This window comes from Penaeus chinensis, chromosome 11, assembly GCF_019202785.1.
Source record: "Penaeus chinensis breed Huanghai No. 1 chromosome 11, ASM1920278v2, whole genome shotgun sequence".
Lineage (NCBI taxonomy): Eukaryota > Metazoa > Arthropoda > Malacostraca > Decapoda > Penaeidae > Penaeus > Penaeus chinensis.
The window spans coordinates 16538522-16551021 of NC_061829.1; the positions used below are offsets into that span (position 1 = coordinate 16538522).

General features: G+C 40.6%; 1 protein-coding gene across 5 annotated transcripts in view; it reads right to left on the reverse strand.

The window, feature by feature from the left end:
* LOC125030327 (tripartite motif-containing protein 3-like) overlaps positions 1-12500 on the reverse strand; it is a 342478-nt gene that overhangs the window by 120120 nt on the left and 209858 nt on the right. For 2 of the 5 annotated variants that reach the window (XM_047620304.1, XM_047620298.1), the window contains exon 1: positions 4820-5357. The exons of the other annotated variants lie outside the window; for them this stretch is intronic. In XM_047620304.1, coding sequence (XP_047476260.1) covers positions 4820-4846 — 27 coding nt within the window. In that variant the 5' untranslated portion in view covers positions 4847-5357. Of the gene's footprint in view, positions 1-4819; positions 5358-12500 lie in introns of those variants that run through there. 5 annotated transcript variants of the gene reach the window in all.

The following is a 12500-nucleotide window of genomic DNA, read 5'->3' on the forward strand; positions in this document are numbered from 1 at the left end:
GACGCCCATCACAGGTAAGTAGAATGCACGGCTCGTAACGCAACAAACGAGCACGTCTATAAAACACCCGCATCATCCGGTCCATTAACCATGTAGTTCCCAGCTTCCCTCGTCACCCATACCTCTAAGCTCTGCGCCCTGGTATCTCTTCCCTCCAGGCGAGGAACTCATTTACTACCTTCCCCATTCTCTCTTCACACACTATCTACCACCCACCATACTTTGCCTACCAACACGACTACCATTCACATTCACCATACTCAGCACACGAGATCGGACTTCACGACCACCATCACGACCACAATTACGACCACCACTCATACATGCGCTCACCAGCAAAACACTCATTTACAACTTCAGGAATAACCAGGCCAGCAACCACGTGCTCTTCTCCGTAAAAGTCCAACACCATCATCGTTAAAATAATATACGGCAGCCTCAAGTGCCACGGACGGCCGTTCCATAATCATATATCTATATCCTTACTGTCATGGTAGATGAATACAGAGTGTTTCAGATAGCAAAACAGACATTTAAAACAGTTTAAATATTGTAAAAGATGCAAGATCTAAATTTTGCAATAAATACTTTATATCTAAACAAAAGTGAACACCACTGTTTAAACAGTGTTGTTTTAAACTTGCTTCTACTGAATATGTACCCTGGTATCTTAATATAGAGAAATATTGAAGCAAAGAAAATGAAATGAAAGCGTCCGTAACACTTGAGACCAGTAGTAACTCCTTGAGTGTGTTTACAACGAAGGCCAAGGTCTGGCCATGTGATTCAATAAACATTATTTCGTCCAGTTTCAAGCTTAATCATAAGTGACATTTTGCATGGGAAGTGTGGTTAGTTAGTTACTTTGCCTGAACCTCGAACACTGCGTACACTGGTCTTACTTCCAAGGTTAAAAGTGAATTTCGTTAAACCTTTCCTCCTCGAGCTACTCTCGGGCCTGAAAACCCACTATCTATATCCCGAAAGTTTAAACGGCGAGTTTCATTGCAAAAAAAACCGTATTAGCATTTTTTTTTATAAACAAATATGAAACAAATAAAATAAATTTGGAAAAAGCTTTAAACAAAAAAAAACCCGTGTTAGGGGGCCAAAATCGTTCAGAGGAAAAATAATTCAAATGAATTGAAAAATTTTGTAGTGTTGTGTATTAAAGGTTTAATCACAACTATCTCTCTCTCTCCTCTCTGTCACTATCACCCTCGTTATTATTATATTTTCTCTTTTCCTTTCATTTTCTTCTATTTTTCCTCTCTCACTCTCTCTCTCTCATCTCCTCATCTCCTTTCTCTCTCTTTCTCTCTCTCTCTCCTCTCTTCCTTTATCGTCTCTTCTCACCTCTCTCTCACTCTAACCTTTCTCTCTCCTATCTCTCTCTCTACTATCTTTCTCTCTTCTCAATCTCTTCTTCTCTCCCTCTCTCTCTCCTCTCTCTCTCACCATCTTTCTCTCTCTCTCTCTCCTCATTCTCTCTCTTCTCTTCCTTCTCTCTCTTCTTCTCTTCCCCTCTTCCCCCTTTCTCTTCTCCTCTTCTCTCTCATTCTCTCTCTCACTCTCTCTCTCTCCTTCTCACATCTCTCTCTCTCCTTCTCTCTCTCTCTCTCTCATCTCTCTCTCATCTCTCTCTCTATTCTCTTCTCTCTCTCTCTCTTCTCTCTCTCTTCTCTCTCCCCATCTCTCTCTCTATCTCCCCATCTCTCTCTCTTCCCCATCTCTCTCTCTCTCCCCATCTCTCTCTCTTCATCAACCATCTCTCTCTCTCTCTCTTCCTCTCTCTCTCTCTCTCTCTCTCTCTCTCTCTCTCTTCTCTCCCTCTCTCTCCTCTCCATCTCTCTCTCTCTCTCCCCATCTCCCCTCTCTCATTCTCTCCTCTCTCTCTCTCTCTCTCTCATCCCTCTTCTTCTCTCTCTCTCTCTCTCTCTCTCTCTCTCTCTCTCTTCCTCTCTCCCCATCTCTTCTCTCTCTCCCACCTCTCTCTCTCTCTCTCTCTCTCTCTCATCTCTCTCTCTCTCTCTCATCTCTCTCTATCTCTCTCTCTTCTCTTCTCCCCATAACTCTCTCTCTCTCACCTCCTCCCATCTCTCTCTCTTCCCATCTCTCTTCTCACTCTCTCCCATCTCACTCTCTCTCTCCCCATCTCTCTCTCTTATCACCCATCTCTCTCGTTTCCTCTCCCATCTCTCTCTCTCTTTCTCCCCACTCTCTATCTCTCTCTCTCCTCTCTCTCTCTCACTCCCATCTCATCTCTCTCCTCTCCCCATCTCTCTCTACTCTCTCTCTCATTCTCTCTCTCTCTCTCTCTCTCTCTCTCTCTTCTCTCTCTCTCCTCTCCATCTCTCTCTCTCCCTCTCACTCCCTTCCCATCTCTCTCTCTTCTCTTCTACTCTATCTCTCTCCTCTCTTCTCCTCTCCTACTCATCTCTCTCTCTCTCTCCCATCTCCCTCTCCTCTCCCCATCTCTCTCCTCTCTCTCTCCGCATCTCTATCTCTCTTCCCATCTCTTCTCTCTCTCCCATCTTCCTCTCTCTCATCCTCATCTCTCTCTCTCCTCTTCTCCCCATCTCTATCTCCCTCTCTCTCACCCATCTCTCTCATCTCTCCCTCACTCCTATCCTCTCTCATCTCACCCTCCTCTCCTCACTCTCTCTTCTCTCACCCTCATCTCCCATCTCTCTCTCATTCTCTCACTCTCACTCTCCCATCTCTCTCTCTCTCATCTCCTCCATTCTCTCTCTTTCTCTCACTCCTCATCTCCCCATCTCTCTCTCATTCTCTCATCTCTCACTCCTTCCCATCCTTCTCTCTCTCACTCTCCCCCATCTCTCTCTCATTCGCTCACTCTTCTCCTCTCCCCATCTCTCTCTCTTCTCTCTTCATCCTCTCTCCCCTCTCAATCTCTCACTCTCTCTCTCTCACTCACACTCACTCTCATCCTCTCTTCTCTCTCACTCTCCCCTTCTCATTCTCTCCTCTCACTCTCCCATCCTCTCTCATTCCTCTCACTCTCCCATCTCTCTCTCATTCTCTCACTCTCACTCTCCCATATTTCACTCATTCTCTCACTCTCACTCTCCCCATCTCTCTCTCATTCTCTCACTCTCACTCTCCCCATCTCTCTCTCATTCTCTCACTCTCCCCATCTCTCTCTCATTCTCTCACTCTCCCCATCTCTCTCTCATTCTCTCACTCTCCCCATCTCTCTCTCATTCTCTCACTCTCACCCTCCCCATCTCTCTCTCATTCTCTCACTCTCCCCATCTCTCTCATTCTCTCACTCTCACTCTCCCCATCTCTCTCTCATTCTCTCACTCTCACTCTCCCCATCTCTCTCATTCTCTCACTCTCACTCTCCCCATCTCTCTCATTCTCTCACTCTCACTCTCCCCATCTCTCTCTCATTCTCTCACTCTCACTCTCCCCATCTCTCTCTCATTCTCTCACTCTCACTCTCCCCATCTCTCTCTCATTCTCTCACTCTCACTCTCCCCATCTCTCTCTCATTCTCTCACTCTCACTCTCCCCATCTCTCTCTCATTCTCTCACTCTCACTCTCCCCATCTCTCTCTCATTATCTCACTCTCACTCTCCCCATCTCTCTCTCATTCTCTCACTCTCCCCATCTCTCTCTCATTCACTCCACTCTCACTCTCCCCATCTCTCTCTCATTCTCTCACTTTCCCCATCTCTCTCTCATTCTCTCAATCTCACTCTCCCCATCTCTCTCTCATTCTCACACTCTCCCCATCTCTCTCTCTCTCTCTCTCTCTCTCTCTCTCTCTCTCTCTCTCTCTCTCTCTCTCTCTCTCTCTCTCTCTCTCTCTCTCTCTCTCTCTCTTCCTGTACAAGCTGTACAGGAATCAACACAGACGAACACATGACCATGATATCTTCTTCCAAGTCTACACAGTCGCTCGGTAACTCTAGTAGATTAATCTCAGCCCTGGGCAGCTTAGTCGAGCTGAGTACTTTTTTCCCCTCGTGAAATACAATAGTTTCCCCCTCATATCTTGTGCATACGTGTGTGTGTGTGTGTGTGTGTGTGTGTGTGTGTGTGTGTGTGTGTGTGTGTGTGTGTGTGTGTGTGTGTGTGTGTGTGTGTGTGTGCGCCTCCCCATGTGTTTGCCCGTAAACTCTGCAGTCAGGTACAGTTGTTCTAATCTGCGCATGCGTGTATACACGCGCCAGGACACCATCATATTTCATGTTTAAACTGTCAAACCATATTTCCACGTCATGTAACCTGATCATTACCGTAACCTCGGTTGCACGGTTCCCTCTTATTACAGTGAGATGCGATAACACGGATGGCCATGTTAGATCACACTACTTCAAAACATGCCATTTGTCACACCTGCAATATGACCTCATACAAATGCCCTCTTAATAATGACATCTTCAATCGTGTCCTATATGAAGTTGTTTTCTGCTTCCTAATGTGTTCCACCTGGGTTATAATAGTTGTCACACTCACTGCCAGCAAGATTAGACACCATGCTGTGTTTCATGACCAAAGACTTTGCGACACTCACCTGGTAATAGACATTATAGAATCTGACCAGCAGGTAGCACGTGATTATTGTCAAAACTCCTAGCAGCATCGCTGAGTGGCGGGGTGGACCTGCGACCTCATGAGAACTGTCTCAACAACGCCTTAATTTAATCCACATGTTTGGCAACTTACCTGCTTGCTGTTCTTCCGGGTCATATTTTCGACATGAGGTATCATGCGGTTTCCCTTGTCAGTGGTATATTGTCAAAGTGTTTCTGGGAATGTAAATCCATTTCTGGGACACGCTCTTACCTGATCGAAGTAGGCAGCCAGCATCATTTTGGCGCCGGTAACTTCTTGCGTTCAAGAGTAGACAACTTGGTTCTTGAGCGTTTCGCTTCACGTGCAGCCTGCGGCACGCATCACGCGCGACGCGCGGCACTGTCAACACAACACTGTCCCTTCCTTTGCTTTCGGGGATTTCACGCGTTTACTGTCAGTCCTTTCTCCTCACAACAAAACGCTAAATGACTTCTTTAACAACATCATAAAGCCGTTCCAGTTCAATCCAATTTACGAAGCAAGGTCTATAACCTTAGTCTGGCATGCACCTTTCAAGCACAAGGTAGCCTCGTGACCCTACGCGTGTCACCTGCACCAAGCAGCGCAGGGGCACCAGGAAGGACCTGTCTGTGTTGCAGCACAGGGACTCTACCAGCACCAGCAAGACGTAGCACCGGAAAAGCCCTGCGAGTGTTGCAGAACCGAGATGGCCTACCGGGACGAGCGAAGAACACGCGCGTCTCGCACTGCCGACTGCGAGTTGCCAACTGACGAGCGCGCAAGTCCCGTGAGCGAGCACATGTGCGCGGCCCACAACACCGCCCCACGCATACAAACATCCGCGCCCAGGTATCCTTATGCTGCCCCCTATTTCCTTCTCTATCTCCTTTTTTTTTTTTTTTTTTTTTTTTTGTGAAGAAAATCACAAGCGCCACCTATCAAGATGGCTCACACCTAGTACCACAATTCCTAACCATTACTTTCCAAACGTCAAATTTCAATCGCGCATACCATGTAAAGCAAGTGATCTGAAGAGAACGTATAAAATCAAATGACCTTGATCTTAATGCCCCTACTTGAGCGATGTCCTGGTATACCACTTGGGCTGCATAAACAAATTCAAGCATGATGAACTGGTTAACATACAATATGGTTAATGTTTACTACTCGAAAGCCACAACATAAATACTTGAAGAAGCAATCTGAGTGATTAATTTCCCTTTGGCATCGCAACGCCTCGGGGTCACGGAGTTACCCTATTGTAAAAATTGCGTTTCAACTATATCTTCTTTTATATCTAATTTGGTTTAAAGGTAAATAGTTATAACATACGTATTATCTATTACTAAGCCAGATTTTTCGAACACTTGCCCGGGCACGATTAACAATTGCTGAAGGTAACACCTTTATCGCCTGAAGTGGCGGAATTAGTATCACAATCTAAAATCAAAATCCTAATGCTGAAGTTCACTTTACATGCTCATATAATACATACATACATGCGCACACCTAGGCGCACGCATGCGCACACGTACACATACACATAAATATATCATGTTACTTATATATAAACACATGTGTGTGTATGTATATATATATATATATATATATATATATATATATATATATATATTACACTGCCATACCGCTATATGACAAAAATGAAGATTAAAAAAAAAAAATGTTGGTCAGTAATTAAAATGGACAAAAAACATTCGACTAGAAACTACGCCAAAAACAAAACAAAAACTAAATAAGACACACTTAATCCTTTAACAATTCTCTCGCTTCAAGTGAAAGAAAAACAGCGTAAAAAGAACAACCAAGGGGTCACCAAGCACGCTCACGGATGTAAACAAACATATCAATAGTGAAGAACGAACATATCAATTTATACTTTTGGTTGGACTCAGCAGCCTAGCCAGTGATATGAAAATAAAGGTAAATATTAATTCAAACAGCTCAAAATCTTAGAATAAAGAAGACATGAACTTCAAAAAAATTCTTAATGGTTCATATTTAAAACAGTGTCAGATAAATAGCGATAATTTCATAATACATCATGGTGTTGCAGGGCAGTCAACATTTCTTGTTTTGTTTTTTTAAATTCCAATAAACACCATTATTCGTAAGGTAAACAAAAAAATACATAGGCACTTTCTCTTAAGCCCGTATCCCCTGACAACACGGACAAAACAAGCCCAAAACAGTAATGTTGTAGGTGGTCTGGGTAACAAGGCGATGTAAATATTGACGAGTTTATCCAATGCATAAACAATATTACAAATTAGGAAGCAATGGCATACACAGTTTTAATGCACCCGATTCTCCAGTCAATTTCGGACATCAGTTTTATATTACAGGTACTTGTGATAACCTGTTTGACTTCAAGTAAACATAAACACCAAAAATGAACATTATAATCTGAGACGATGTAACAAGCGCACTGGCATATTACCCAAATCTCCATGTAAGGCCATCGGTAGCTGATACTTCCACTGTTTAGATTTCTTGCCTTTATAATTGAAGACATATAAGTTGTATATCAATTCCACTTTCGGAATAAAATACATGGCCATTTTCTGTCAGACAGCTCATATGCAATTCACAAGTTACGTTATAATGCCTCGTAACCAATTCCTAATTGGCCCCATAACACATATACAATCTGGCGATTTCAATGCCATTTAGAGTAAGAATTCTTTATGATGTCTGTAATCAACAGCTTTCAAGACTAAAGAATCTGAAATATTAGTTTAGGGCCCAAACGGATGTATAAATAATGTCAGTTAGGCATGTCTTTACACAAGTAAAAGGACTAATGAAAACAGTGTAAATACATGGTCGGATGTTCGAAGAGTAAGCAGCACTGACGGAGGTTGTGACAACGGTGGTCGATTATGTAGAGTACCTCCATTGTGTGGCAACAGCCCCAGAACGCGCTGTCGACCAATATGGAGCACATTGGTACTATTTATAGAGCTGAATCAGAGTATGCCAAGTGGCAGTCATGCAAGACTTTAAGATATTCACGAAGCTGGAATCAATGGAGACGCAATGGCTGTGGTAGTCGTCACTATACGTAATTTCACTGAATAAGTTTAAGGAAACTCGTAAGCTGATACGAAACTTCATTTCTATACGATAAATAGTTATAAGATTTTATCTGCGTGTGCCCAAGTCCCTACCGTGTCCAAGCTAATTTAGCCGCCTTAATGTTTAATTAGTTTTTTATTTATATAACACCGTCGCACCCATCATCTCTAACCGGTGTTACCATTTTTGCCGTGAAGTAATTCCCCCACAATTTGGAGAAAGTATTTCAACCAAGAGTAGAAAAGTAGCCATCTTACTTCAATATGGATTTTACACCAATCCAGATTTCCAGCGAAAATAATTGCAAATCCTATAAGCGGTCTACAAGCGGTGCCCTTACGTATGCCGAGTTCCCTTTCACTATCAAGTGAAACCAATTCCTACGACCGTAATTTGATGTTCTCTTGTTTCCTCGTTCATTTTGTCTGTAACACCCCAAAAAACCCTTCACTTCTTATCAGAAGATATTCATTCCCCCTAAATATCCCCATACAATTGAAATAATAAATATGAGAAGTCTTTATCGCAGATTACTATCCAACAAGGCATCTTAATTCTCAAAGCCCATAACTCAGAAAAGTCAAATGACAGAATAATTAACGGCGAATCATAACCTCAAGGGCGCATCTAATGACTTAATAAATCGTGTCAGTCCATTATACAAATATGCTCGTAATTGCTCGCTGCGCAATGCTCAGGTAGGATTCTGTTCCCCCGGTGTTTTGAGAATTATAATTAGGCCTATAACAGCTCATGTTGGTGTCAAGACTCGGATCTTATCATTATTAGTTGTTATTCTTATTACCTATCATCATCATAATCATTATTACCATTACGATAACTAATTCTTAAATAAAAGTATACTAGTATATCTTTGATGATGATGATGATGACGACGACGATGATGGTGAAGATGAAGATGAAGATGATCACGATAATACCAATATTAATTATTGCCATTATCATCATCATTATCATACCTTTATAACAAGTGTTACTATGATCATTATTGTTTATCAGGGCTAGAGATTATATTTCTATGTTTATCATTATCAGTATTTCTACAGATATTATTATTCCTATTTCCATCATCCTTTTATCGATATCATTATTGATTATTATTGTTACTATTAGCGTTCTTACTCTCGGAATTATTGCACCGTCGATATACCAAGATAATTCTCTTTGCAATACTTTAATAACATTATGATTATCATTATCATCTCTATCACTGCCATTTCCACCGTCATCTTTATCATTATTATGATCATTATCATCATTATAACCGTCATCATTTGATTATAATCGAGATCATTCTCACTGTTACTATCATCATTACTACCATCAGTTGTAGGGTAAACTCGATAACCAGATTTGAGCGATATTTTAAGAACCATTTTCAAAAAACTTCCTCAACAAGCCGAAAGATCCCAGTTTATCCCTTCAGTCCCCAAACAGACGTTTTTTTATTTTATTATTATTCATATACCCTGTTCTCATCGTTCCTACGTGCCAACACGTATCCACGTATCCACGCGTGAAATAAGTATCTAAGATAACTGACATTTCTTATTAAAATCACTGGGCAGCGTATGACCTGTCTTGACACCAAACTTGACCTCTTTCTCAAACTCTGGAAACAAAGCTCACTCGATATGCTACAAAGTTCGCATGGCAAAAGGTCAACCATATGTCTTGAATCTCATCAATACAAAACGTCTTCCTTCAGGGGAGGTAAGGACCTTCATGCGAGAATCTATTATACTGCGAGATGATTCTGTCGGGGTTAGTTATAAGATATGAAGATTGGGAGGAAGGGTATGCGCTCGGATCCCAAAGGAGGACCGAGAGGATGGAGATAAAATTAACAATGTGGTAAGTGGGAGAAGTGGGAAACAATAACGTTCTAAAGGAAGCATATATATCTAATATGTGTGTGGTGTGTGTGTGGTGTGTGTGTGTGTGTGTGTGTGTGTGTGTAGTGTGTGTGTGTGTGCGTGTGTGTGTGTGTGTGTGTGTGTGTGTGTGTGTGTGTGTTGTGTGTGTGTGTGTGTGTGTGTGTGTGTTGTGTGTGGTGTGTGTGTGTGTGTATATCTATATATATGGACATACACACACACACACACACACACACACACAGACATACATTCATATATATATATATATAATATATATATAATGAATCATTACTAACTGCCATAAAAAAAACCCGCTATATGACAAAATGAAGATTAAAAAAAAAAAATGTTGGTCAGTAATTAAAATGGACAAAAAACATTCGACTAGAAAACTACGCCAAAAACAAAACAAAAACTAAATAAGACACACTTAATCCTTTACAATTCTCTCGCTTCAAGTGAAAGAAAAACAGCGTAAAAAGAACAACCAAGGGGTCACCAAGCACGCTCACGGATGTAAACAAACATATCAATAGTGAAGAACGAACATATCAATTTATACTTTTGGTTGGAACTCAGCAGCCTAGCCAGTGATATGAAAATAAAGGTAAATATTAATTCAAACAGCTCAAAATCTTAGAATAAAGAAGACATGAACTTCAAAAAAATTCTTAATGGTTCATATTTAAAACAGTGTCAGATAAATAGCGATAATTTCATAATACATCATGGTGTTGCAGGGCAGTCAACATTTCTTGTTTTGTTTTTTTAAATTCCAATAAACACCATTATTCGTAAGGTAAACAAAAAAATACATAGGCACTTTCTCTTAAGCCCGTATCCCCTGACAACACGGACAAAACAAGCCCAAAACAGTAATGTTGTAGGTGGTCTGGGTAACAAGGCGATGTAAATATTGACGAGTTTATCCAATGCATAAACAATATTACAAATTAGGAAGCAATGGCATACACAGTTTTAATGCACCCGATTCTCCAGTCAATTTCGGACATCAGTTTTATATTACAGGTACTTGTGATAACCTGTTTGACTTCAAGTAAACATAAACACCAAAAATGAACATTATAATCTGAGACGATGTAACAAGCGCACTGGCATATTACCCAAATCTCCATGTAAGGCCATCGGTAGCTGATACTTCCACTGTTTAGATTTCTTGCCTTTATAATTGAAGACATATAAGTTGTATATCAATTCCACTTTCGGAATAAAATACATGGCCATTTTCTGTCAGACAGCTCATATGCAATTCACAAGTTACGTTATAATGCCTCGTAACCAATTCCTAATTGGCCCCATAACACATATACAATCTGGCGATTTCAATGCCATTTAGAGTAAGAATTCTTTATGATGTCTGTAATCAACAGCTTTCAAGACTAAAGAATCTGAAATATTAGTTTAGGGCCCAAACGGATGTATAAATAATGTCAGTTAGGCATGTCTTTACACAAGTAAAAGGACTAATGAAAACAGTGTAAATACATGGTCGGATGTTCGAAGAGTAAGCAGCACTGACGGAGGTTGTGACAACGGTGGTCGATTATGTAGAGTACCTCCATTGTGTGGCAACAGCCCCAGAACGCGCTGTCGACCAATATGGAGCACATTGGTACTATTTATAGAGCTGAATCAGAGTATGCCAAGTGGCAGTCATGCAAGACTTTAAGATATTCACGAAGCTGGAATCAATGGAGACGCAATGGCTGTGGTAGTCGTCACTATACGTAATTTCACTGAATAAGTTTAAGGAAACTCGTAAGCTGATACGAAACTTCATTTCTATACGATAAATAGTTATAAGATTTTATCTGCGTGTGCCCAAGTCCCTACCGTGTCCAAGCTAATTTAGCCGCCTTAATGTTTAATTAGTTTTTTATTTATATAACACCGTCGCACCCATCATCTCTAACCGGTGTTACCATTTTTGCCGTGAAGTAATTCCCCCACAATTTGGAGAAAGTATTTCAACCAAGAGTAGAAAAGTAGCCATCTTACTTCAATATGGATTTTACACCAATCCAGATTTCCAGCGAAAATAATTGCAAATCCTATAAGCGGTCTACAAGCGGTGCCCTTACGTATGCCGAGTTCCCTTTCACTATCAAGTGAAACCAATTCCTACGACCGTAATTTGATGTTCTCTTGTTTCCTCGTTCATTTTGTCTGTAACACCCCAAAAACCCTTCACTTCTTATCAGAAGATATTCATTCCCCCTAAATATCCCCATACAATTGAAATAATAAATATGAGAAGTCTTTATCGCAGATTACTATCCAACAAGGCATCTTAATTCTCAAAGCCCATAACTCAGAAAAGTCAAATGACAGAATAATTAACGGCGAATCATAACCTCAAGGGCGCATCTAATGACTTAATAAATCGTGTCAGTCCATTATACAAATATGCTCGTAATTGCTCGCTGCGCAATGCTCAGGTAGGATTCTGTTCCCCCGGTGTTTTGAGAATTATAATTAGGCCTATAACAGCTCATGTTGGTGTCAAGACTCGGATCTTATCATTATTAGTTGTTATTCTTATTACCTATCATCATCATAATCATTATTACCATTACGATAACTAATTCTTAAATAAAAGTATACTAGTATATCTTTGATGATGATGATGATGACGACGACGATGATGGTGAAGATGAAGATGAAGATGATCACGATAATACCAATATTAATTATTGCCATTATCATCATCATTATCATACCTTTATAACAAGTGTTACTATGATCATTATTGTTTATCAGGGCTAGAGATTATATTTCTATGTTTATCATTATCAGTATTTCTACAGATATTATTATTCCTATTTCCATCATCCTTTTATCGATATCATTATTGATTATTATTGTTACTATTAGCGTTCTTACTCTCGGAATTATTGCACCGTCGATATACCAAG